This window comes from Oryctolagus cuniculus, chromosome 17 (assembly GCF_051225735.1).
Source record: "Oryctolagus cuniculus isolate XC-2025 breed Fujian yellow rabbit chromosome 17, ASM5122573v1, whole genome shotgun sequence".
NCBI lineage: Eukaryota > Metazoa > Chordata > Mammalia > Lagomorpha > Leporidae > Oryctolagus > Oryctolagus cuniculus.
The window spans coordinates 6,578,011-6,603,449 of NC_142883.1; the positions used below are offsets into that span (position 1 = coordinate 6,578,011).

The 25,439-nt window shown below is 58.7% G+C and overlaps 1 protein-coding gene across 4 annotated transcripts in view; it reads left to right on the forward strand.

The window, feature by feature from the left end:
* Window positions 1–25,439, forward strand: part of SDK2 (sidekick cell adhesion molecule 2) — a 236,085-nt gene that overhangs the window by 174,611 nt on the left and 36,035 nt on the right. For 3 of the 4 annotated variants that reach the window (XM_089317879.1, XM_051825916.3, XM_070060373.2), the window contains exons 13-28: window positions 94–270; window positions 552–688; window positions 1,225–1,372; window positions 3,213–3,353; window positions 4,768–4,949; window positions 5,386–5,501; window positions 15,877–16,072; window positions 16,259–16,357; window positions 16,721–16,912; window positions 18,530–18,651; window positions 19,615–19,724; window positions 19,830–19,980; window positions 22,173–22,410; window positions 23,036–23,151; window positions 23,714–23,903; window positions 25,247–25,345. In XM_089317879.1, the coding sequence (XP_089174005.1) occupies window positions 94–270; window positions 552–688; window positions 1,225–1,372; window positions 3,213–3,353; window positions 4,768–4,949; window positions 5,386–5,501; window positions 15,877–16,072; window positions 16,259–16,357; window positions 16,721–16,912; window positions 18,530–18,651; window positions 19,615–19,724; window positions 19,830–19,980; window positions 22,173–22,410; window positions 23,036–23,151; window positions 23,714–23,903; window positions 25,247–25,345 (2,414 nt within the window). Of the gene's footprint in view, window positions 1–93; window positions 271–551; window positions 689–1,224; window positions 1,373–3,212; window positions 3,354–4,767; window positions 4,950–5,385; window positions 5,502–14,779; window positions 14,885–15,876; window positions 16,073–16,258; window positions 16,358–16,720; window positions 16,913–18,529; window positions 18,652–19,614; window positions 19,725–19,829; window positions 19,981–22,172; window positions 22,411–23,035; window positions 23,152–23,713; window positions 23,904–25,246; window positions 25,346–25,439 lie in introns of those variants that run through there. The other variant, XM_089317880.1, reaches the window with a different exon arrangement.

The window sequence follows — 25,439 nt, forward strand, 5'->3', positions numbered from 1 at the left end:
GCCAACTGCCGGACGCGGTGTCCTGCCGAGGGAATGGTGGATGCCGGGCCCCGTTCCCTGTCCCCTGCTCTGATTGGTGCTTCTGACTTGCAGGTACGTCTGGGAAAAGGACGGGACCACGCTAGCCACCGAAGGCAACCCCCGAATCCGCCTGGACAGAAACGGCTCCCTGCACATCTCGCAGACCTGGTCCGGGGACATCGGCACCTACACCTGCCGGGTGCTCTCGGCCGGGGGCAACGACTCTCGTGGTGCCCACCTGCGGGTCAGGTAAGGGTGGACCTCTGGGGGCCTGGGAGAAGTCTCGAAGGCAACGCTGTCCCCTTTCATCAGCCACCAGGCCCTGCACGCCAGCTCGGTTAGGCCCCGTGTCAAGTGCAGGGGTCTGAGCTGGCTTCAGACAGGTGGACTCCAGCTCCAACAGGACGAGTCTCCCAGTGGGTGGCCTGCGGTCCCCATGAGCATGAGATGAGGGGCCACGGTGGGGTGGGCCCCAGCCCACCTGAGCACACACCGCTCAGGCAGCCCCTGCACACGTGTCTCACCTGCAGGCAGCTGCCGCACGCCCCCGAACACCCTGTGGCCACCCTCAGCACGGCGGAGAGGCGGGCAGTGAACCTGACGTGGACCAAGCCCTTCGATGGCAACAGCCCCCTACTCCGCTACGTCCTGGAGATGTCGGAGAACAGTGAGTGTGGCCCCGCGTCCGCCTGCACCCCCACTGCAGCCGGGCAGGTGCACGCTTGGGAGTGAGCACCCGGGACGCGAGGCCCGGGAGTCAGTGCTGCCCTCTGGCGGCCTCAGCCCCCTCTGTGGATGGAACACTGGCCTCTGCCGGTGGCAGGCCCTCGGGACAGCTGGACGTGGGCCTGGCACGGCAGCCGCCTCAGAGCTGTGACCTCCCTTTGTGCTTCCATTCTCTGAATCCTTAAGCTGAGAAGCCCAAAGTCAGCAGGTGCAAGGTGGATGACGGTTTCAATGCTCTTTGCCCCAAGCTCATCCATGGGGGGGGGGGGAGGGGATGAAGGCTCTCAGTGCCCATGAGCCTTTGCTTCCTCCCAGTGCCCCCTTCCCAGCCCCCAGGGTCCCTTGGGCCGAGAGGACCCAGGAAAACGATGTGTTGGCGGGGCGGGGCAGGCACTTACCCTGCAGCCGCGCCCACCGAGCTGCAGCCCTGCTGAGAGCGGAAGGTAAGCAGCAGGGATGCCCACCTCTGCCCTACAGACGCCCCCTGGGCTGTACTCCTGGCCAGCGTGGACCCCGAAGCCACCTCGGTCACCGTCAAGGGCCTGGTTCCCGCTCGCTCCTACCAGTTCCGTCTGTGTGCCGTCAACGACGTGGGGAAAGGCCAGTTCAGCAGGGACACGGAGAGGTGAGGGCCTCAGTCTTTGCCTCTGTGGAATGGGAATAGTAGTGCTGTCCCCCCTTAGAGACAATGTGAGGGTTAAATGAGGTGACAACGGGGGCGGTGCCGTGCACGGAGCCTGGTGGACCGAATCCTCCAACCACTAACCACTCACCCCTCATCCCGCCCCCCCCCCACCGCGGGACTGTGGCCCACGCAAGTTCAAAGACACAGCTCATTCTACCCTGCAGCCCCTCGGGCCACCCTCATTGTTAGATGAAAACAGCAGGTGTTTGGTTGTAAAGCATCACCAGGTGGCACCCCCTGGAGTCAGACCTGCATTCTACACCCCCTACTCCACGGGTCATGGGAAGGCAGGGGTGAGGCCAGCGGCTGGGCTGACCGCAACGCAAATCACGTGGCCATAGCTGTTTTTCTTTTTAAGACTTATTTATTTGTTCAAAGGCAGAGTGACAGGAGGAGGGAGGGAGGGAGAGAGAGAGAGAGAATCATCCACCTGCCGGTTCACTCCCCAAGTGGCTGTAACAACCAGGGCTGGGTCAGGCTAAGGCCAGGGGCCAGGAGCTTCATCCAGCTTTCCCACGTGGGTAGCAGGGGCCCATGGACGTGAGCCGTCTTCCGCTGCCTTCCCAGGCACCATAGCAGGGAGCTACCCTGGGAGGCGAGCAGCCAGGACTTGCACCAGTGCTGCACGGTGGCCTGTTGGCATCGCAGGCGGCGGCTTCACCCACCGCCACAACGCCGACCTCACGTGCCGTTGGCTTTTTAAAAGACTCCCTTCAGTGCGTAGGAAGAGACCAGGGCTTAGATCAATCCTTGTGGTTTTGTCGCCATTCCAGTGTGTTTGACTTGCTGTGCCGGGACCCAGGCTGCAGCTGCTCCGTGTATGGTGCTGACTCATCTCCCTGACGGCCCGAGTCACTATGAGGAGGGCTCCGGGTGCCCCCCTTGAGCCTTCGCAAACATGGGAGTGAGCCATGTGTGTTTTCGGAAAGCCATCCATCAGAAAGCAAGAATCAGAAAAATAAACAGAAAGGGAAGGGCATCCATCAAAAATAATTAATTTTGCTTCTGATGGATACCTGTCGGCGGCATGAAAAATACGCGTAGGCGGAACACTGCGCCCCCTGGCGACACCCGAGGGGAAGTGTCGCAGCGCTTGCCTGCAGGGGGCGGGCCGGTGCCCTTGGCTGCTCCCCACACGCCGCGTGCCCACCCCAGCCTGGGGCTCAGCTGGTCGGACGTAGGGCCTGCCTGAGGTGCACCACCTGTTTGCACCTGGGACGTGAGACTGCCTAACTCTCCCACGGCCGAAACATCTCAGCAGGGCCCGGCATTCAGTCTGGGGTTAAGACATCCCCGCCCCCCACATCCGGGTGTCTGGGTTTGATTCCCGCCTCTGGACCCTGATCCCAGCTTGCTGCTAATGCAGACCCTGAGAGGTAGGGGTGATGGCTCAACCAGCTGGGTTCCTGCCACTCGCCCGGGAGTCCTGGGAGGCGCTCCCAGCTCCCAGCTACAGCCCCATCCCCATCTGGAGCCCCACTGTGTCTCTTTCTGCCTCTTGAATGTGACCTCATCAGCTCCAGCCACAGCTTCTTTGGAAAACGGGAAACCCAGGCCCACGCTCCTCAGATGCACCAGAAATATGCCCGGGGCGCCGCCTCCAGTTGTGTGAGGCCGGCACGTGGAGCTTTATTAGACAAACGCCCAGAGAGTGTCAGGGCCTTGCCCAGAAACACACAGCAATTGTGCAGAACCTCCCAGAGTCAGGCAGGGCAGGGCTCCATGTTTGCCTGAGATCGGGAGCGAAAGACCCGCCCACTCCTGGTGTTTTCCCATCCAGGATCTCCCTCCCCGAGGAGCCCCCCACGGCCCCTCCACAGAACGTCATCGCCAGCGGCCGGACCAACCAGTCCATCATGATCCAGTGGCAGCCGCCACCCGAGAGCCACCAGAACGGGCTGCTCAAGGGCTACATCATCAGGTAGGCGTCCCCCTCGTGACGGCAGGAAGCCGGTTCCCCGGGGGAAAGGGGTGGCGCAGGAGGGGGAGTGGGCCGAGTGGGCCAGAGAGCAGTGCGAGTCCACGGCCAGTCCTTCCCACCTAACAAGGACCAGGCACCAGAAAATGCCTACGTTGTGGTAGGAAGGACTTAGGTTAGCCATGCGGCAGGACTTCCGGCAGCAAGTACCTTGGAAACAGCAGGAATGCGTCGGAGAAGGGATACAGTGTAGGGGCCGCAAAGCCGTGTGTGCAGGCCAGCCTGCGGCGTGTCAGCAGGGCTGATGGAGGGGGAGCTGCCGGGAATCGGGAGAAGGAGGAAGCCGCCGCCCCGGGGCAGCCATCAGAGGCTGGTTTCTTTGAAGAAGGACCACGAGTGGAGAAGTGCCCGGCAGGTGCTGCCTACAAACCACAGCCGGGAGACCCTGTCGTCCATTTGTCCACTGGACTGAGGGTGGCTCTCCAGCGACCTGCGGGAGCACCGTTAAGGGAACTGAGATGCACGGAAGACGCGTTCTTCCCAAAAGAAGGCGAGTGGTGTGTTATTTGGAGGCCCGGAGGACGCTCAGGACGCTGAATTCTGGCCGCGCCAGGCTGGACAGCTCCCGGGGTCTTGTCCCTGCTCGGACGCCCTCGCCGTGCGGGACTGCCCCAGACTTGACGCTCCGTGCTCAGCTCATCCCGTGCTGGGTTTGCGGCTCATCCCTGAGGGCCGTGCTCCCAAAAGTGCAGCGCCTGGAACCGCAGCCGCAGGTGGACCCTGTGCTGGAAGGAGCCGTGTGCAATGCTCACTGAGGTTCCGGCAGCCGGGGGGTGTATCTGGGACCTGTCTCTCTCCAGGCTGTGCAGTGTGTCCACACGGTTCTCCTGGGCGTCCCCCGTTCCCCCCTGAACCTCCAGGGTTTGCCTGTTTGGACCCCATTGCTCTATCATCAGAGGCTCTTTTTCTGCCTAGGGTAGCTCAGGTCACCCGACCCCACCTAAGTGACTGTCCCAAGACAGCGCCACTAAACCAGACTGGGAGGGAAAACGAGCCGAGCGTGGGGACTGTTCAAAGACTGAGACCCGTGGGCTCTCCCCCCCACACTCGCAGCCCCCTCCCCGTCAAAATGACGCATCCCCTGGACCTGTGCCACCCAGCCTCTAACCACTAGCACCCGTGGCCGTTGGATAAAGTACCTTGGCTCACGCTCGGTGCTTCACCTGCACTGCGCGTGCTGTGGGGCTCAGCAGCCCCCGTGCCAGCGGCTGCCCGACTGGACAGCCAGGGGTGGGACACCGCTGGCATCACGGGACGTTCCAGCAGACAGCCCTGCTCCGGACAGGTTCCTGGGCGCGCGGGGGGCCGAGGCAGTGGACTCAGCATCCGAGACGCAGCCCCGTCTTCTCCCGCTCAGGTACTGCCTGGCCGGGCTGCCGGTCGGGTACCAGTTTAAGAACATCACGGATGCTGACATCAACAACCTGCTGCTGGAAGACCTCATCATCTGGACCAACTACGAGATCGAAGTGGCCGCGTACAACAGTGCGGGGCTGGGCGTCTACAGCAGCAAGGTCACCGAGTGGACGCTGCAGGGAGGTGGGTAAGACCGTGGCCTTGGCGGGGCAGGCGCTTCCTTTGCTCCCAGCTCCCTTGCACCTGTTGGGTCAGACACTGCACAGTCCCGAGAGACTCAGCCTAACCAGGCCCCCACTCTCGCCCTTGGTGGTGCAGTCCCCACCCTGCACCCGGCCCCCTGGAGGAGGCTGGGCTGGGACACAGGGACCTCCTCCTGAGTGCCCCAGGAACCGGATCACCAAACAGCGCCCATGGAGAGCTCCACCGGAAGCCACTCCCAGGGCCTTTTTCCTATCCATCACTTTTACGTACTGCACCCAGACGAACCCAAGAAGGAGTCTTGGGTCTCAGCAGAGAGGGAGGAGTTGAGGGGGGTGGGCAAAGCATGGTCTGCAGACCCCTATCTGTGTTTCTCTACTGACCGGGCCCACCCCCCTTCCCGTCTCTCCGTCTCCAGTTCCCACGGTCCCCCCGGGGAACGTGCACGCAGAAGCCACCAACTCCACGACCATCCGCTTCACCTGGAACGCCCCCAGTCCCCAGTTCATCAACGGCATCAACCAGGGCTACAAGGTACCGGAACCCATCTTTGCCTTAGGAGAGTGGCTGCGAGTCAGGGAGGCTGGAGGACAGGGGGGCAGGGGCAGGGACAGGCAGGAGGCCCTCCGGCACACACAGGACCTGTGATGAAGGGGAAGGCCACACAGGCTTTCTCCAAGGCCACGTTCAGGCTGTGGGTGGGTGGGTACCACCCGGACAGAGACCCAGTGCAGGGGGCCATTCTGATGGACACCGGGGCGTGGGTTTATTTCAGGCTTGGGAACACCCAGCTGTAGCCACAGCCTCATCTGCAAAACCCAGCACTCGGGGTGCTGGCTGTCACGGGCATCCTGATGGGGGAGGTGTCCTTGGGCTGCCCTTGACCCCCCCAGAGGGCGTGGTTGAGGTTGCAGAATTAGAACTGGGACAGAGGGGTTGAAATCCCTGCTTGCCCTCCGCTGTTTTCCTGGACAAGTTCAGTGTCAGCTTTGTGGGTCTTTAGTGAATTTGCACTGGACACTTTGTGCTCCAAGGAGCTTTAAAAAAACTGTCCTCGTTTGCGAATTGGGTGATGAGCCCTGTCCTCTGGTGAAGTGAGACCATGCTCACAATGTCTTCAGCAGAGCGAGGACTCGGAGAAGGATTTCAGTAGTGGCAGGGGTAACAGGGGTTGGCCCAGGTGCCACAAGGAAGTTCTGTAGATTGGGCGGCTCACACACGCTTTGACTGTCTCACCGTTCTGGGGCTACGGGCCCAAGGTCAAGGCGCCGGCACCTTGGCGACCCCCGCCGCCCCTCTCCCTGGCTGTAGATCTGCCTCCTGCCCCATGCCTTCTGCTCTCTGTGTGCGTCCCAGTGCGGAGGGCCTCTCTCTCCGTGAGGACATCGGTCATTTGGATTGGCTCTTACCCTCTCAACCTCATTTGGCTTTTTTTTAAAAAATATGTATTTATCTGAGAAGTAGAGTTATAGACAGAGGCAGAGAGAGAGAGAGAGGTCTTCCATCCACTGGTTCACTCCCCAATTGGCCTCAACAGCCGGAGCTGCGCCGATCTGAAGCCAGGAGACTCTTCTGGGTCCCTCACGTGGGTGCAGGGGCCCAAGGACTTGGGCCATCTTCTACTGCTTTCCCAGGCCACAGCATAGAGCTGGATTGGAGGTGGAACAGCCGGGACCCGAAGCGGCACCCACATGGGATGCCGGCACTGCAGGCGGAGGCTTAGCCCACTATGCCATAGCGCCAGTCCCCTCCTTTAGCTTTAAGAACCTCTTTAATGGCCCTCTCCAAGTATGATCCATTCCAGGGTCCCGGGCCGTAAAACTTGCCCGTGTGGATGTTGCTAGGACACAAGACAGCCCATAATAAGTACTGACAGTAGCAGCAGCAGTGGCAGTGAGTTGGCCATCACGGGACGATGCCTTAGAAGTCAGACCCAGGCTTGGGTCTCTTATCCCACCAGGAGCATCACGCCTGCCCTCCCGCAAGGGAGCTGAAGACGGCTCACGTGTTGTGTGGTTCAAGGGGCGGGGCCTGTCCCCAGCTGCTTAGGGCAGGGGCCGGTTGCCATCTGCTCCCTGTAGACGGGGGGAAGGGGTACAGCATTTGAGGGGTGTGTGGCCGTGAAGTCAGCTCTGAAGGCGCCAGAAAGCTGCAGGCTGTCGGTGTAAGCCCGGGCATCTGTCAACCCCGAGATGATGGCTGACCCAGCCAGCACGGGTCTTGCACCCTCCGCCCTGTGTTGGCACAGCCAAGATCAGTTCTAGAAGTTGTGGCCTCGGCCGGGATTCCCGCTCGGTGGGGAGGTCAGACAGAAGGGACTGAGATGGACGGGTGCAGGGAATTTTCTGCTGATGTTGCAAGCGAGGGAGGGGAGGTCCAGGGCCCGATCCACCCTGGCCGCAGCCCTCGGGCTCCCGGAAGGAAGGCGGAGGACCCAGGGTTGGATGAGCTGTCTAGGGTGTGGTGCCGCAGCTGAATGCACGGCGTGCTAGCTACATAGGAAAGCCGCCTAATTGGGACTCTGGGGGCAGGCAGGGGAGGGAAGCGGGAGGCCAGTGCTGCCCGAGGAGCAGAGCTGAGCTGGAGACGGTTAGCTGCTTGCTGCAATTATGAGCACAAGTTTTGCTGTGCATATGGGAGAGCCAAGCTACAGACTTCTAAGGCGAACGCCCCCACCCCTCCCCTCCAGGTCCACGACCGCCAGCCAGTGGTGAGGAAAGTTAGGGCAAGGGCCCACGGGAGCCAGAGCAAGAGGAGGCTGTGGAGGGTCCCCTGACCCCCAGGGGCAGTTGTTGGCCCACACCCCTGAGCTCCTGCTTACAGGTCAGCAGGGGCGGGCTTTGCAGGTGCTCTGAGCGCACGCGCAGGTGGAAGAGTGAGAGGCGCTCACCCTCACGGGGCTCCTTCCAGGTGCCAGGCAGCACGCTGAATGCCTCGTGCATATTCACCTCTCGTGCAAGCTGCATGAGCCCTGTCAGCACCCATTTTACAGACGAAGAAACCGAGGCAGCGAAGGGCAGTCACTTGTACAAGATCAAACGGTTCTTGGCATTGGTTCGTATGTTAAATAGAAAACGGAGCAGGTGTTCAGCCCCGTGGTTAAGACACCGGCATCCCACACCAGGGCACCTGGGTTCATCTGCCAGCTCCGACTCCTGACAATGCCCTGCTGATTCAGACCCTGGGAGGCAGTGGTGTTGTCTCAGGTAATTAGGTTCCTGCCACTCATGTGGGAGACCTGGGCTTGGGCTTGGTACCTGGCTCCTGGTTCCATCCCCAGCCCACCAGCATCTGGGGAATGGTCCAGTGGATGGAATCACTCTGTTCCTTTTCTCTCTTCTCTCTCTCTCTGCTTCTCAAATAAATGAAAAATATTTGTAAAAGAAAAGGATCAAAGTACAGTTTTAATTGTAAACTAATAATCGGATTCTGATTTTCTTCAGTACGAATCAATAAAAACAGTTCCCTTGCTTCTTTGGAAAGCAGCAGTGGCTGGGCCCTTGTTCATCGCCAATGAGAATGGGCATTTTTCACCATGTTTTAAAAAGGTTTATCTATTTGAAAGGCAGAGTGACAGAGAGAGGGAGAGACAGAGCCAGAGATCTCCCATCTGCCGGCTCTCTCCCTAAAAGGCCGCAACAGCCAGGGCTGGGCCAGGCCCAAGCCAGGAGCCTGGAGCTCTGCCCATGTCTCCCACGTGGGTGGCTGGGGCCCAGGCACCGTCTGCTGCTAACCCGAGTGCCTTCGCAGGGGGCCGAGCAGCCGGGACTCAAACCAGCGCTACTATGGGATGCTGGCGTTGCCAGTGGTGGCTTAACCCACTGTGCCACAGCGCCGGCCCCTTCGGCTTTTAACTCTGAGAATTTTCAGATATCTGCCAAGGTGCAGGCAGGACCATAGTGAACAGCAGCTTTCTCCGCGGCTCACAAACACACCCGTCTGTCCCCGACCCTCTGCCTCTCCCGTGGAACATTCCGGAGCTGATCCCATAAATGCGTCTGCATTGAACAGTGTGATAGATAAGGTCTCTTCTTAAAACTAAACCACAATAAGCGCATTATCAGGATCAGGCCTAAAAATACCAGCAGTCCCTTTAGCCTCCTTCGATTTCCCGTCAGCCTTAGAATTTTCTGGATCGCCGCGTAATTTCTCTTTCTCGGTTTGTCGGCCCCAGGATCTAAATGAAGTCCACAGAGTCGCCACCGCTGGGGTTTTGTGAGGTCTTGGTTGATCTGCAGGTTCCCCGTCTCTTCCTCTCTCCTTTTTCCTTGTGATTTATTTGGCGAGGGAGCTTAGTCATCCCTCTTTAGAATGTTCCAGTGTCTGGCTTTTCTGATTGCATCCCCGTGGGGTTATTTAACACATCGCTGTGAACGCTGCGTTTGCAGTTAATTGGAACCTAGAACTAGGGGCGATCAAGTCCAGTGGGTTTTTTGTTGTTTTTTTTTTTTTTTTTTTTTCAAACTATCGCTTCCTGGATGGTGCTGTGCGTCTCCATCAGGAGGAGCCACGTCTGGCTCTCACTCTTCCTGTGGTGTCGGCTGCCACCAGCAATCCTTGTGTGATCTGTGCTCGCCATAGGGGTTGCAAACGGTGATGGGCGAAGACTGTCATTTCGCCTTGATTAGCTGAGATGCTTTGAAAAACCAAAACAAAACAAATTTCCCTTTATCAACTTTGGTGTCCCAGGTTAGCCAGGAAAAGCAGCGTAAACGCTCAGTTCTTTTCCATGACTTGGCAATTTTTAGTACAAAAAGAGTTGGCTCCTTGGCACTTTCTGAGTTGCCAGGGGAACTCGGTGATGTGGGGAGGAAGGGTGGTGACGCTTTGTTCTGGTTGGGTTTTGCCACTATTACTGTGCACTTAAGGATTTGTTAACGTATCTAATGAATTTCAAGTCTCTAATTTTTTTTTAAGATTTATTTATTGACTTGAAAGGCAGAGTTACAGAAAGAAAGAGAGAGAATGAATCTTCAACCATGGGCTCACTTCCCAAATGGCTGCAATGACCAGGGCTGGGCCAGACCGTAGCCAGGAGCCAGGAATTCCATGAGGGTCTCCAGGTACTTGGGCCATCCTCCACGGCCCTCCAGGTGCATTAATAGGGAGCCGGATCAGAAGCGGAGCAGCCAGGACTCAAACCAGCGCTCCTGTGGGATGCCGGCATCGCAGGCAGCGGCTTAACCTGCTGCGCCACAGGGCCAGCCCTCAACTTCCTTAGTGATGCTAAATTAAGCCATTGTTCCTGCTTCACGTTCAGTCCTGGGAGCATGGCCCATGACGAGATGTCCCAGGCTGTATGTCTACTGCACGGTGCCTGGGATCGGCCGTTCCGTTTGGAGTCCTCGTTCCTCCTGGTAGGCAGTGATAGTGGGCACAGTCTGGCCTCTCTGGACTCCTTATGCCAGGAACGGTGGTTGTTTCTGCACCCCATTATTGGGCAGCTCAGAAATCTTATTATTATTTTTTTTAAGATTTTTTTTTTTGACAGGCAGAGTGGACAGTGAGAGAGAGAGAGACAGAGAGAAAGGTCTTCCTTTGCCGTTGGTTCACCCTCCAATGGCCGCCGCGGCCAGCGCACCGCGCTGATCCGATGGCAGGAGCCAGGTGCTTCTCCTGGTCTCCCATGGGGTGCAGGGCCCAAGCACTTGGGCCATCCTCCACTGCACTCCCTGGCCACAGCAGAGAGCTGGCCTGGAAGAGGGGCAACCAGGACAGAATCCGGCGCCCCAACCAGGACTAGAACCCAGTGTGCCGGCGCTGCTAGGTGGAGGATTAGCCTAGTGAGCCGCGGCGCCGGCCGTAAAGATTTATTTGTTTTACTTGAAAGGCAGAGTTACAGAGAGGAAGAAGCAGAGGCAGAAAGAGAGAGAGAGAGAAAGAGAGAGAGAGAGAGAGAGAGAGAGAGAGAGAGAGATCTGCCCACTAGTTCATTCCCCCAGTGGCTACAACGGCTAAAGCTGGGCCATTCTGAATCCAGGAGCTTCTTCCGGGTCTCCCACATGGGTGCAGGGGCCCAAGCACTTGGACCATCTTCTGCTGCTTTCCTGGGAACATTAGCAGGGAGCCGGGTCAGAAATGGAGCAGCCGGGACTCAAACCAGCACCCATATGGGATGCCGGCGCTGCAGGCAGTAGCTTAGCCTGCATGCCACAGCACCGGCCCCTATTATTATCATTTTTAAAGATTTATTTTTTTATTTGAGGCCGGCGCCGCGGCTCACTAGGCTAATCCTCCGCCTAGCGGCGCCGGCACACCGGGTTCTAGTCCCGGTCGGGGCGCCGGATTCTGTCCCGGTTGCCCCTCTTCCAGGCCAGCCCTCTGCTGTGGCCAGGGAGTGCAGTGGAGGATGGCCCAAGTGCTTGGGCCCTGCACCCCATGGGAGACCAGGAGAAGCACCTGGCTCCTGGCTCCTGCCATCGGATCAGCGCGGTGCGCCGGCCGCAGCGCGCTGGCCGCGGCGGCCATTGGAGGGTGAACCAACGGCAAAAGGAAGACCTTTCTCTCTGTCTCTCTCTCTCTCTCACTGTCCACTCTGCCTGTCAAAAAAAAAAAAAAAAAAGATTTATTTTTTTATTTGAAAGGTACAATTACAGAGAGAGGGAGAGACAGAGAGATAGAGAGAGATCTTCCATTTGCTGGTTCACTCCCCAGATGCCTGCAATGGCCAGGGCTGGGCCAAGCCAAAGCAAGGAACCACGATCTCCCACCTGGGTGGCAGGGCCCGGAGACTCCTGCTGCTTTCCCAGGCACATGAGCAGGGAACTGGGTCAGAAGTAGAGCAGCCAGGACTCGAAACAGCGCCCTAGGGGATGCCAGCATTACAGGCGGTGGCCCAACTTGCTCTACCACAATCCTGGTCCAAGAAATATTATTTTATAAAGACAAAAGACATTCCGATAGTTACAGCTCAAGACTGCAAGCTTCCTTGGTCTTTTTGTCTCGTCTCTCTTCTCCGTACTAAGAACACCCTTCCCGCACCCCCAGCGTGGTCACCCCCCTCCTCCGTCCCATCAGGACGCACTCCAGGTTCAGATGGGTGACATCGCGGGCGGCTGCCGTGGACTGCTTGCAGTCCGTCTGATGCCTGGGGTCTGTCCCGCTGCGTGTGAACTGCCTGTTAGTGCGCTCCAAAGTCTTTGAAGTATTTTCTCTCTGTGTAATTTTGCCACAGCTCACCGCACGATTGGGTTCTTTTTCTTCATCCTGTTTTCAATGTTTAGGGATTGATTTTTTTTATTTAATTTTGTCCTGTAATTACAGAGACTATGTACACAGCTCCCAAGACAGATCTGCAAGGAAAATCCCGAAAAAAGGGCACCTGCAGCCTGTTCCCCTCAGCCTGTGTTGCTTGTTTGTTTTTCCCGGTTCTACAAGCCGGTTTGTGCACATAAATAAGTGTATCCTGTCTGTCTCTGATGAATGGCACTTTCTACACTTTCTCCATCTTGCTGTCCTTTAACAACACTTGAGGGTGCCCAGAGAGATCCTTGCTCCATGTTCTCACCCATATCATAATTCATCTCGCGGGTCTCCCGTGGCTTAGCCAGCCAGCCTCCTCCCGGTGGCATCTGGGTCGCTTCCAGCCTGTTCCTGTAACCGGCTTTTTCAGGGGATGGCTTTGTACGCACATCTTTTTGTATTTTCACAATGGCTTTTGAATAGATTCTTCACAATGAGATTGTTGGGTGAAAGGGTAAATGTGTACATAATTTTTTTTACCCCTGCCAAATCCCATTAGGGCTGTAGATGTATCGTCTACATCTTTTCATTTTCGTCTTAAATAGGACGTGTATTTACATGAGTTGAAAGGAAAGCAGTGTAATAAATAAGTAACAGCGCACAACCTGCATCACACTCCCATCCCCTGGCTGCCTGGTTCTCCTCCACTTAACCCCCAGAACCTTCCCCCGTCACCTAACACTGCTGTTGATTGCTTACCTAGCTTGTCCAAGGTGTTCTATGTGAACCCTTGCAGAGGCAAACAGAGGTGGGGAAGGAGAGAGAGACAAAGCTCCTGTTTCCCACTGCAGTAGCTGGGGGATAGTAATTCTGCACACCTTTCTCACCTCTGGCTGTGCTGCCGGCACTGGGGTAAGAGGCTTCCCTCTGAGGCCAGCCGGGTTGCGATCCCTGCTCCCCGGGATAGCCCGAGGCCCAGTGGCTTGCCCAGGGTCACACAGCGAGTGACAAGGTTTGGGGCTCACCTCCCTGGGCCTCCACTGTCTCAGGGGGAGTCGAACCTGCGTCTGGTGCTCCTTCTCTTTCATAAACCTCAGCCTCTAGGGAGCCCAGTCCGCTTAGAATCCGAGACCAGCAACCTTCTAAGGTAATCAACAGTGATGCCTACTAATGAGAAGGCACAGGGGCATCGCGGGAGCCCTAACTTCACACTGTGTGTGCCTTCGGGGAAGCAGAGGGGTCATCCGTGACCTCACAGCCCAGAGATCTGGAGCCGGCTCCTGGCGGGCCACGCATAAACTGCTCCACCTCCCAGCACCTCGGTTTTCTTCTTGGTGACCGCACGGGACAGTGATTTCCTGCCCAGTCCGCAATGTGGCCATCAGGTGGGAGTGGCCAGGGCGGGGCGCACCCCACGCCTGCATGTCGGGAGGGGTCTGTGTGTGTTCACTGGGCTCGTGAGGCCGTCTAAGCCTGCCCGCAGTCCAGCTCTTATAGGGCAATAAGACATGCTAAAGGCAGTATTCTCTCTCTCACTCGCTCGCTCTCTCTCTTTCTCTCTCTCTTATTCCTAAGCTCCCTCCTCTTCCCACACAGCTGGGGAAGTACAGGTAGCTCACATCCCATCCTAAATCATTTGAGGCAGTCATGGGAAGCCATTGCCCTGCCACCATCTTGTACCGTGGGATGCTGAGGTCAGCCGCCCTTCCATTGCCCCGGATATGTCCTTCCAGGCCCTGTGTCTGGGCAAGGCCTGGTGCCACTGTTTTAAAGCACCTCTCAAGACACCCTTTTTCCATATTAAAAAAAAAAAACAGTGGGGCTGGCCCTGTGGTATAGTGGGTAAAGTCACCACCTGCAGCGCCGGCATCCCATGTGGGCACCGGTTCTAATCCCGGCTGCTCCACTTCTGATCCCGCTCTCTGCTATGGCCTGGGAAAGCAATAGAAGATGGCCCAGGCCCTTGGGCCCCTGCACCCATGTGGGAGACCCGAAAGAAGCTCCTAGCTCCTGGCTTCAGATCAGCACAGCTCTGGCCGTTGAAGCCATTTAGGGAGTGAACCAGCAGATGGAGAACTTTCTCTCCTTCTCTCTCTCTCTCTCTCTCTCTCTCTGCCTCTCTGTAACTCTGCCTTTCAAATAAAAACAAATGAAATCTTTAAAAAAAAAAATAGTGATTGTCATTGGCCTAAGCCAGATAGCGTAATATTTACCCATATTTTACACTTGCTTGGGAACACACCACACAATTAATTCTAACGGCATAATTAATTCAAATTTACATTAATTAAATGAAATGAAAACATTAAACTTGTTTCTTAATCTACTCCAAAGAAGTTGCGCAATTTAATTGCTGTGAAACAAGATAAGCAAAATAAGGAGGATATTTAACATACTTATTAAATGCCACTTAGTATTTCTGATTAGTATTTTTTAGGGTCTAATTAGTGTCTAATTAACTTGCTATAGGCTATCTTTTCACAATACCAATTAAATTTCAAAACATCCTTTATAAACACACGGCCACCACAAGGAGAAGATTAAGCATTGTTACAGACGGGAGTTAATCAGGAAACATAGGGGTGCTATTGTTTTACAACTATAAATACCCACGCTTATTGAAACGCATCAAGTGTTGCTTTTCACCATTAATTGCTGGTTAATCAACTTCAGATAAATGAGGCCAGCTGTCATTGTTGGCGACAGATGCAGGACCCAGGAGACAGGAGCAGGAGGTGAGAGAGCAGGGGGCTCAGCCCCCCAGGTGGGAGCAGTGTGCGAGGTGAGAGAGGAGGGGACGAATTTCCGGGTGGGGGGTTCTTGCCCTCGCCCACCCGCTAGGTGGTATTTTAGGATCAGAATCCTAACTCTGGCAATGAGTGTAAGGGGATACAAGTTACCCACCTGCTCAACTTCCTGGCCCCATAGGAAGTGACCCTGGGAGAACTCCAGGCGAGGCCACCCAGCCGGTACAGAGACAGGTGTGCACGCCTCAGGGCCCAACTCTGAGAACCTCGTCTTCCCCTTAGCTGTGTGGCGTGGAGTAATCACTCAGCCTCTCTAAGCCTCCGTTAACTCCTCCCTGAGATACAGGGCCAGCCTAATGAGCGTACAGCCTGTGGCGTCGTCTAGGACCCTGTACTTGGCAGGGCCCTGAGCCTGGTTAGACGCTCCACTGCTAGTATCTTGGTTTTATTTTTTATTTTAACTTTGAGAGACAGAGAGAGAACTCCGCATCAGCTGGTTCCTTCCCCGAATGCCTGCACCAGCCCCCTGGCCGGGGTTGAAGCCAGGAGCCGGGATCTCGGTCCAGATCTCCCATGAGCCATCACTGCTGCCTCCCAGGGTGCATGTTATCGGGATGCTGGGGTCGGGAGGCAGAGCTGGCACTTGACCCCAAGTGGGACATGGGCCTCCTAACCACGGGGTCAGAGGCTCACCCCTTGACATTCTGAACAGCTGTTGAACAAAGAGAGAGGCCTTCTATTTCCAGTTTGCACGGACCTGCAACTTTGTAGCTGGTCCTACTAAAATGCCTCCCTCCCGGGGTTGCTGTGAGAAGAGTTGGGTAAGTGCTGGCTCATGGGATGCACCCAGCACCGTTCTTACACAGAAGGGTCGCCAGGAGGGACTGTGTGTCGCCTGCCCTGCCTCTCCCTTCTCTGGGAGGAGCCTGTAGGAAACAGCTTGGCCTCTTCTGGAACATTCTCACTGGCTTCTCCCCCAGCTGATTGCCTGGGAGCCGGAGCAGGAAGAGGAGGTTACCATGGTGACCGTCCGGCCCAACTTTCAAGACAGCATCCACATGGGCTTCGTGTCCGGCCTGAAGAAGTTCACTGACTACTTCACCTCCGTGCTGTGTTTCACCACCCCCGGAGACGGGCCCCGCAGCACCCCCCAGCTGGTGCGCACCCACGAGGATGGTAGGCATCGCCCAGCCCCCACCCATGGTCGGCTGGCACTGCAGGCAGAGGCAGCCCTGGTCTTGGCTTCTGGGCCCTCGCATCCCTGGGTGGCCGTGGGCTGCCTTGCAGATGGTGGTCTCTCTCTCTCTTTCTCTGAGGCTTTAACTGGCATCGGGTGGGGTGGGGGGTCCTTTTGGGGTACAGTGCCCGGGCCTGTGGGACACCTGAGCTTCAGTGACATCCTGGACACCTCGCTGAAGGTCAGCTGGCAGGAGCCAGGAGAGAAGAATGGCATCCTCACAGGTAGGCGTCGCGGTGTCCCTGCACCAGGGTGGGACGGGGACAGGCGGGTCAGCTGGCCCATCCCCCTGTCTTCAGCTAGTGCCGTCCAACCCCCAGCCAGCCCCCTCTTTCTATCACACGGCACTGGGGAGGCCTGCAGCCCCTCTGCTCTGTGCCACGTCCCAGGGTCTCCCCTGCACTCCCCACACCAAGTCGGTGTCCCATGGAGGTGACGCCTGTGGCCCCGGCTTGAGCAGCGCCCCCCCACCTCCCCCAGCCTTTGTGACTCTGTTGACCAAGTGAAAAAGCGAGAAGTAGGGTGAGGGTCAAGGCTAACTCGTGGTCCCAGCCAAGCTCACACCACTGCTGGGGTGTTCTCCCCAGGGTACCGGATCTCCTGGGAGGAGTACAACCGAACCAACACCCGCGTGACCCACTACCTGCCCAACGTGACCCTGGAGTACCGCGTCACGGGCCTCACCGCGCTCACCACCTACACCATCGAGGTGGCCGCCATGACTGCCAAGGGCCAGGGCCAGGTGTCCGCCTCCACCATCTCCTCGGGGGTGCCTCCAGGTGGGTGCCGCTCTCAGCACAGGACTGCTGGCCTCTGCTGTGCCCCTCAGCAGCCTGTGGCTGAGGCCTTGTGGTCAGGGATGTTGGCTTTCTACCCTTCGGGCCCTCGCTGGCCCCGGGTCCTCCCCACGACTCCAGGTCTCTGGGTGAAGACTCGGCGGGCTCACTGTAGCTTCCTCCCCCAGCCCCTTCGCATCTCAGCGCCCCCTCCCTCCCCCATCCCGGTCCACCGCAGCCTCCCGTGGTATCTGGAACAATGCTCACTGGTACCCGGAAGTCCAAATGGGTCGCTCAGGGAGGTGGCAGCAGGTGGCGGGAGCAGTCTTGGGCCAGGCACAGAGAGGGAGCCGGGGTCTGATCCCAGCACTGTACCTGCCCAGCTCTGTGACCCCGAGCAAGACGAGGCTGTCACCCTGCCTCCATTTCACCACCCGTGTCCACGGGGAGTTGGGCTAGGTGACCATGTGGCCAGCATCCCTCCTCCCTGTCCTTGAGGGCCTGAACCTGGCCCGTGCATCACAGCCGTAAAGAGTGACGTTGATAGGCACAAGGGGACTTCAGAGAAGTGGTGGAAAATGGAATAAAACTCAAGTTCAGGAGCAGGTGCTTGGTGCACCAGTTAGCTGCCACGTGGAATCCCTATATTCCACCTCCAATTCCGGCTTCCTCCTTAGGCTCCCCCTGGGAGGCAACAGGTGATGGCCCGAGTACTTGGGTCCCTGTCACCCACATGGGAGACCAGGATTGAGTCCCAGGCTCATGACTTTATCCTGGTCCAGCCCTAGGAATTTGGGGAATAAGCCAAAATTCTTTCTATCTCTCTCTTTTTTTTGGGGGGGGGATTTATTGACTTATTTGAAAGGCAGAGTTACAGAAAAAGAAGGAGAGACACAGAGAAAGAGAGAGAGCCTCTATGCACTGGTTTACTCCCCCAAATGGCCACACAACAGCTAGGGCTGGGCCATGCCAAAGCCAGCAGCTTCTGTTCTCCTGTGTGGGTGCAGGGGCCCAGGCAAGACTGAGACATCTTCCACTGCTTTCCCAGGCACGTTAGCAGCGAGCTGGATTAGAAGTGGAGCAGCTGGAACCCAAACTGGCAACCCAAACTTGACTTTAGGAGCCCCAGGTTCCTGGTGGGAAAACTCCAGCTGCCCCCGTCCCCACCCCACCCCAACCCCAGGCTGGGGAGCGGCGTGGGGGCCGGGCCGCTGGAAGGGAGGATTGATCCCGCTTGGTTCTGCGGAGCCACATTGGGCTGGCTCAGCCTTCGTCAGGAGCGTCCCGGCAGGTCCCCACCAGCCCCCAAGGAAGCCCCCTGCATCTGCGGCCCCTGTTGCTTGGCCCTGGGAGCCGTCCCTGGCCCTGCAGGGTGCCTTGAGCCCCCAGATCTCTCGGGCTCCTGGTGTATGCACAGGTGCTCTGTCAGGCGCAGGAACACAGATTTTGTTGGGGGGACAAGAAGGAGGCCTTGACCTTGCTTCTCCAAGGACAAGTCTAGGAAAAGTCCCCTCTGTGCCCACAATGCCTATTCCAGGAGGGGACACTTCCTCCTGACCTCCTGCTCCAGGTGGGGACACATTGTCCCCTGACCTCCCACCTTATCCTCTTATTTTCCAGAGCTGCCAGGGGCCCCCACCAATCTGGGCATTTCCAACATCGGCCCCCGCTCCGTGACCCTGCAGTTCAGGCCAGGCTACGATGGGAAAACCTCCATCTCCCGCTGGCTGGTGGAGGCCCAGGTAAGGCCTGCTGAAGGGTGGCCCCACGGGACAAGCAGTGCCCCCTCTCCTGGCCTCGGGCAGCCCCCAGCTCTCCACTGTGTAGTGTGTATCGGTCTGCGTGAATTTTCACGCACAACCCTCAGTGGCCTAATACAGGTGCGTGTCCGCCTACACGGAGTTTATGTCTTGACAAACCCATCGTAAGTTGAAAATATCTGAAGTGGAAAACACAGTTAAAACACCTGCCAGACGTGACAGCTTAGCCCCACCTACCTTAACCCCCGCTCAGAATGCTTGTTTACATCAACCTACAGCCAGGTATCTCAACAAAGTATCATATTAGGAATTAAGAGCCAGGAAAAATGTTAAAATTCAAAAAAAGTGGCAAATACGAGTGCATGTCGATTTCACAGCCTCATCCGACATCCTTCAGTCAGGCCATTGTGAGCTGGGAACCATCCACATGTCCCAGATGCCCACACCCGCACCTCACCTGAGCCTGTGAGCTCCCCACTCCTCCCTCATCCCTTCCTGGCCCAGGTGCTGAGCAGCTGCCCTAGAACCTGGCTGCTGGCCGCAGCCCCTCTAAGCCACCGGGTCTCAGTTTTGCCTGCACCCTTGACCTGCATCCCACCCCCCGCAGTCCTGATGCATGGTTGGCTGATTTGGGTGCCAGCGGGGATCCTTAGCCGCACCCCAAATGTATATGAGGAACTCATGACAAGCCCAGCCACGTGGCACCACCCCCAGGATTCAGATGGGCTGGGTCTAGGGTAGGACCTGGGACTGCAGGTGTAACCAGCGTCCATTCGGTTCTAAACAGGAGGTCTCCGAGTCTCACTGGAGCCAAGGTCAAGGGCCCTGAAGGATGGGGACCCCTTTGGCCTTGCAGGAGTCCTGGGAGTTGAACCCGGACCCCTGTGGAAGGGCTGGCGTCTCCCCGGAGCTGGGGCTCAGGTCCAAGGGTCCTCCCTTTTCCAGGTGGGCGTGATCGGAGAGGGAGAGGAGTGGCTGCTGATCCACCAGCTTGCCAACGAGCCCGACGCCCGCTCCATGGAGGTTCCCGACCTGAACCCCTTTACCTACTACAGGTAACCAGACACAGCTGGGGTGGGGGTGCTGCCCAGACCGGGGGGGGGGCATGGCCCCAAGTCCTGCCCTCACCGTCCCTCATCATCCTCTCCCCCCACCCCCAGCTTCCGCATGCGCCAGGTGAACATCGTGGGCACAAGCCCACCCAGCCAGCCTTCTAGAAAGATCCAGACCCTCCAGGCGCCCCCTGACATGGCCCCGGCCAACGTGACGCTGCGCACGGCCAGTGAGACCAGCCTGTGGCTCCGCTGGATGGTGAGGCTCCAGGGGGGACCTTGACCCTCACCACCCCACAGAGCTCTCAGTGCCCCAGGGAGGGCCCGCCTCGGAATGCTGACAGCTGGCCACTCTTTTTTTGGAAAATTTATTTATTTGAAATGCAGAGAGAGAGAGAGAGATCTTCCATCCACTGGTTTATTCCCCAAATGGCTGCAACAGCCAGGGCTGGACCAGGCGGAAGCCAGGAGCCAGGAACCAGGAGCTTCTTCCAGTCTCCCACGTGGGCGCAGGGGCCCAAGCACTTGGGTCATCTTCTGCTGCTTCCCCAAGTGCATTAGCAGGGAGCTGGATCGGAAGTGGAGCAGCTGGGACTAGAACTGGCGCCCACATGGGATGCTGGTGCTGCAGGCGGAGGCTTAACCTTCTATGCCACAGCGCCGGCCCCAAGCTCTTCACTCGTTACCGGCTTTTGTCCTTTACTTACCCGGGGAGGGGCCTGGGACCAATCCCAGCCAAGTGCCCCCACAATCGGGGAAGCAGCCGATTCTCCCCCAGACCCTCCCTGGGGCAGCGTTCCCAGTGCAGGTCCCACAATCCCAGGGAGGCGTGGAGCAGACCAGAACTCTTAAACAAGTGCATGCTGGGAGCGGCACCGCACACCTTGTGGCTCCAGTATCAGGAAGTACCAGCTGCACGTGGCTTCCCCAGACCCATTCTCCCACGCCCTTCCTTCCTTTCCGTGGAAAACCACCCAGCGGCTGCTCCCACCATGGGCCAGCAGGACCGTGAGTCCCTTGCTGCCTTTCCCTTATGTGGACGGCCTTGTGAGAGGAGCCAGGAGGAACATGGCGCCACTGGCCCTACCTCCGAACCTCCCCTCCCAGAGAAGCAGGAGCAGAGCCGCCTTCCCACCCAGCCCCTCCAGTCAAGTGTACCCTGGCCGGAGCCCCCCTCCCCCCCGCCCTGTCCCTGTGCTCTGGCCTCTGCCTCCCCCTACTCACATTTCAAGGTCTCAGATACCCAGAGGGGAGAGAGTGCAGTGTGCAGGGAGACCAGAGAGGGAGCAACCAGCAGTAGCTGTGCCGGGCAGGGCCCCACGCCCCTCTCAGGCCCCCTTAATGGTGCACGGCGGCCAGTTAGCAGGGGAGAGACTGCATCAAGTCCCCTCCCTGCTCTGAAGCCCGTCCATGGCTCCCCTAGTGGTCTCTGGCCGGCTTCAAGTGTCTGCGGAGGGAGGGGGTGGGTAGTGAGCAGTGAGACCAGGCCGAAAGGGAGGAGTGGGTTGCAGAGGGTCGCCCGCAGTGAGCTATGGGATGCAGGCCCAGGAGGGCGGCTGCTCCAGCTCCGGCTCTCAGCTCACACCTGCTTCTGGTATGGGCTCCCTGCAGCATGTACACACCTCAGCCCCAGTTCATCCAGACTACGTTGAAGCGGTGAACACAGCCCTCCCAGCCTAGTCCTAAGGCCCAGGAGAGAAATCTCTTTTTTCCCTTCAAAGAGATCAAAGAAGTCAGAGTCTGGAGCCGCGGCAGGGGAGACAGGTGTGCAGACGGGGACTTCCAGACAGGGATGGGTGCCCCATCCATCCCTGAGCCCGCTTCTCCCAGGGCAGGTGCGAGCCGAGACCAGGACTTGCAGGCTGTTAAGTGGAATGGGCGGGTCACTGAGCGAGGGAGCTAAGCACGAGAGATGGCCAGAGTCCGAGGTGGCCACACTCATTGGTGGGTGGGACAGGCAGTCTCCGAAGGCCCCTGGAGAAGCCCCCGCTCCCTCGCAGGGCAGTGAATTGCCATGTGCACAATAAAGAATGGCCTGGAGTGGACACACAGGGAGGTGGGGACCATCGGAAATGCGGAGTTAGGGGCTGGCATGGTGGTGTAGCAGGTGAAACTGCCTGGCACGCCAGCATCCCATGTGGTTTGATCCTGGCTGCTCCACTTCTGACCCAGCTCCCTGCTAGTGCACCTGGGAAAGCAGCAGAGGATGGTCTAAGTGGTTGGGCCCCTGCGCCTGCATGGGAGACCTGGATGGACTACCTGGCTCCTGATGTCTCTCTCTCTCTCTCTCTCTAACTCTGACTTTCAAAATAAATTAAAAAAAAAAATAGAGCTGGGGGTGGACACTGACAGGTTGGGCCGTGGGCTGCCTGCCTGCGAGAGGGGGCAGTTCTGCCCTGCCCAGGGCGGGCTGGGCTCACCATGGCTTTGCCCACCCCTGCCCTGCTGCAGCCTCTCCCAGAGATGGAATACAACGGGAACGCCGACTCTGTGGGGTACAGGATCAAGTACAGCCGCTCGGACGGCCACGGCAAGACCCTGAGCCACGTGGTCCAGGACCGTGTGGAGCGGGAGTACACCATCGAGGGCCTGGAGGAGTGGACGGAGTACCGCGTCCAAGTCCAGGCTTTCAATGCCATCGGGAGTGGGCCCTGGAGCCCGGCGGTCCTGGGCAGGACCCGGGAGTCAGGTACCCCCTTTGCTTCTGCTCTGCGGGCACCCGAGGGCCACTGTTCAAGGCCAGCCTGGGAGCCTGCCTGGGCTCAGCCTCCCTGCCGGGCACCTGCCACACCCTGGGATTGCTGGGGTCCCACCTCTGTGGGACAGCCAGGCAGGCTCAGCTGTCCCGAGTGGCCACGCCCCTGCCCCCAGCTTTAACCCTGACACCCAGAGAGCCTGCGATGGAGACTCAGGGAGAGTTAGCTCTCAGAACATTCCAGAAAGACAGCTAGCAGCTCCCAGGGGCCGGACAGAGGGGGTCGCCCACAGGTCACGAGCCTTGGTAGACGGGCAGCCCTGATCATCTACACGTGGTCCGCTGCCCATTTCAAAGCACAGGCAGCCTTCCTGGCCCCCACCCCCACTGCTGTGCTGGTGGGAAACGCTCCAGGCTCCCCTGCCGTCAGCCCAAGCAGAGGATAGAGGCGGGAGGGGGCAAACCTGACACCAGCAGTGTCTGTGCCGCCTTCCAGAACCCAGGGATGTCACGTGTGATAATCTGCCCTGGGGCTGGCTCCTCCCCTGCCCCACCCCCTCCCACCTCCAGCTCAGCGCCGGGCCCTGAATGCCTTCTCTCCGCTCTGCCTCTCACTCAGTGCCTTCGTCTGGCCCCACCAACGTGTCTGCGCTGGCCACCACGTCCAGCAGCATGCTGGTGCGCTGGAGCCAGGTCCCCGAGGCCGACCGCAACGGGCTGGTGCTGGGCTACAAGGTGGGTCTTGGGACCGGGCACAGCGGGGTCCCTGCACCCCCACCCCCACCCCGGCCTCGCCACCCCAGCTCCCCTGTTGTGGCCACCCTCTGGGCCTCTGCTTCCCTTCTTACCCAGCGGTCAGCATGACAAGGAAGGAGCCAGAGGTGTCCAGTGGGGCCCGGGTCCTTGGGGTGCCTCCCACTCCCAGGAGGCCACACTGGGTGTCCCCAGCCTCTCTGTTTGGGTTTCCATTGTCTGCTGGGATTCCCCATAAAACTCCGCCTCCCTAGCAGTGGTTGGGAGGCGTGGCTCTCTGCCACTGCTAGCTGAGTGACAGGCCCCTTCTGGGCCCCCCTCCCACCTGGATGCACTCTAAGGAAACTTCCAGTCCGGTAGTGAGCCCGCCTTGGTGTGCCCGGTCCTCGGGAATGCTAGCTGTGTCTTGGCCTGGTGCCTCTTTGGGGTCCAGCCACTCCCAGGAGCCCAGGTCCGCCCATCCCGTCCCCGCCCACCTGTCCCTGGGTCTGAGTCCAGGGAGTCATGGGCAGGGAGCGGCCCTCACACACGCCGGACCCTGCAGGTGATGTACAAGGAGAAGGACTCGGACTCGCAGCCCCGGTTCTGGCTGGTGGAAGGCAACGCGTCCCGCAGCGTGCAGCTCACGGGCTTGGGCAAGTACGCGCTGTACGAGCTGCAGGTGCTGGCCTTCACACGCATCGGCGACGGCAGCCCCAGCCACCCTCCCATCCTGGAACGCACGCTGGATGACGGTGAGTCCCTGTCCCCGTGGGCACCGCCTTCCTCCCAGTGCCCTCCCAGCCTCCTTCCTGGGGTCGCACCCTGCTCCAAGGCCAGCCGTGGTCTGTTTGTGCTGAGCTGTGGGGAGCAGGTGCCTGAGGGCTCCCAGCCCCACCACCCAGGATGCTAACGGCAGCCTGGGTGTCGTCGGGGCGGGAAATGGAGCCATGAGGGCAGGCGGACGTCCGATTCCGTGTCCCGGCTGTTGCTCAGGACGAGCGTATGGGACAGGCGCTCTGTGCATGCTTGGTGTTCTGTCTCCTCTGGGGGCAGGCTCATTTTGAGTAGAGTTCTAGGAAGGAGAAAGCCTTGATGTTTTCCAGAACCTCCTGGTCCTGTGTGCAAGCCGGTGACCCCAGCCGGGCTCCAGCAGCATCCCTGCTGGGAAGTTCCCTACCCCAAGCTGACCGATTAGTCCTCTGCCCTCTCCTTCACGCCCTCCCCCCCATACACACCCACGTCCTACCCACATTTGCAGGGTCAAGACGAGAATGCAGAAGGAAGCCCAAATACCATATGTCTGTACGTCCTGAAGTTATAAATCAAGCTAATGAACTGTTAAATTAAATACGTTCCATCCTCCTGCCTTGACAAATAGATGTCCCCTCCCCATGACCTGCAAGGCCAAGTTCAAGTTTAGAAATCTCAGGGTTTCTTGGCATTCAGTCCCAGTGTTTGCCTCCTACGCACACAGACACCCTGTCCCGTCCTCTGCCCACCCTTCCTCTAGCCTGCACCGTTCCTTCTTCACCCACCCCTGCACAACAGCTACCCTTTGGCCATCCTGGGGTCCAGGGGTGCAGTCTGTCCTCGGGAGGGTGGCTCTGGGCCCAGGCAGACCCTGGAAGAATGTTCAGAGCTGCCTGGACAGGGAATTCCAGGATCCTGGGGCAATAGCTAAACAGAGAGGTCGTGCAGGCTCGGGGGGCAGGGGGCACTTCCTGTTGCCCCACGGCACCCCACCCCATGGGCAAAGGAGCTTGCCCAGTGCAGGCCCAGGGCCGGTGCACCTGCCCAGTTCTGGGCGTGACCACAGACCCTGCGCCAAGGCCAGCACAAGGTCTCTGGCAAGTGGCACCTGCTTTGAGGGTGGATGCCTCGTTCTGCCTTCCCTTCCTGCCAAGCCGGATTTGAGGGTGGGAGCCTCATGGGTTTCATTTTCACGACCCTGGTTCCTAACCTGGTGCCAGCCCCTCCACGCTCACTCACTCCGCTGCCTGGCCCTGTCTTCCTCCACCCTCCCGGCTGCCCCACCGGGTTGGACTTCGCTGGCGGCAGCCTCACTGCCGGCCCCTTCCCTCTCTGTCCCCTCCAGTCCCGGGACCACCCATGGGCATCCTGTTCCCAGAGGTGAGGACCACATCTGTGCGGCTGATCTGGCAGCCCCCAGCTGCCCCCAACGGCATCATTCTTGGTAAGCCTGCACCTGCTCCTGTGCCTGGCTGCAGAGGGGAGGAGGAGGTGTAAGATGTAGAAGAGGCAGATGTCAGCCGAGGGCCTGAAAAGGA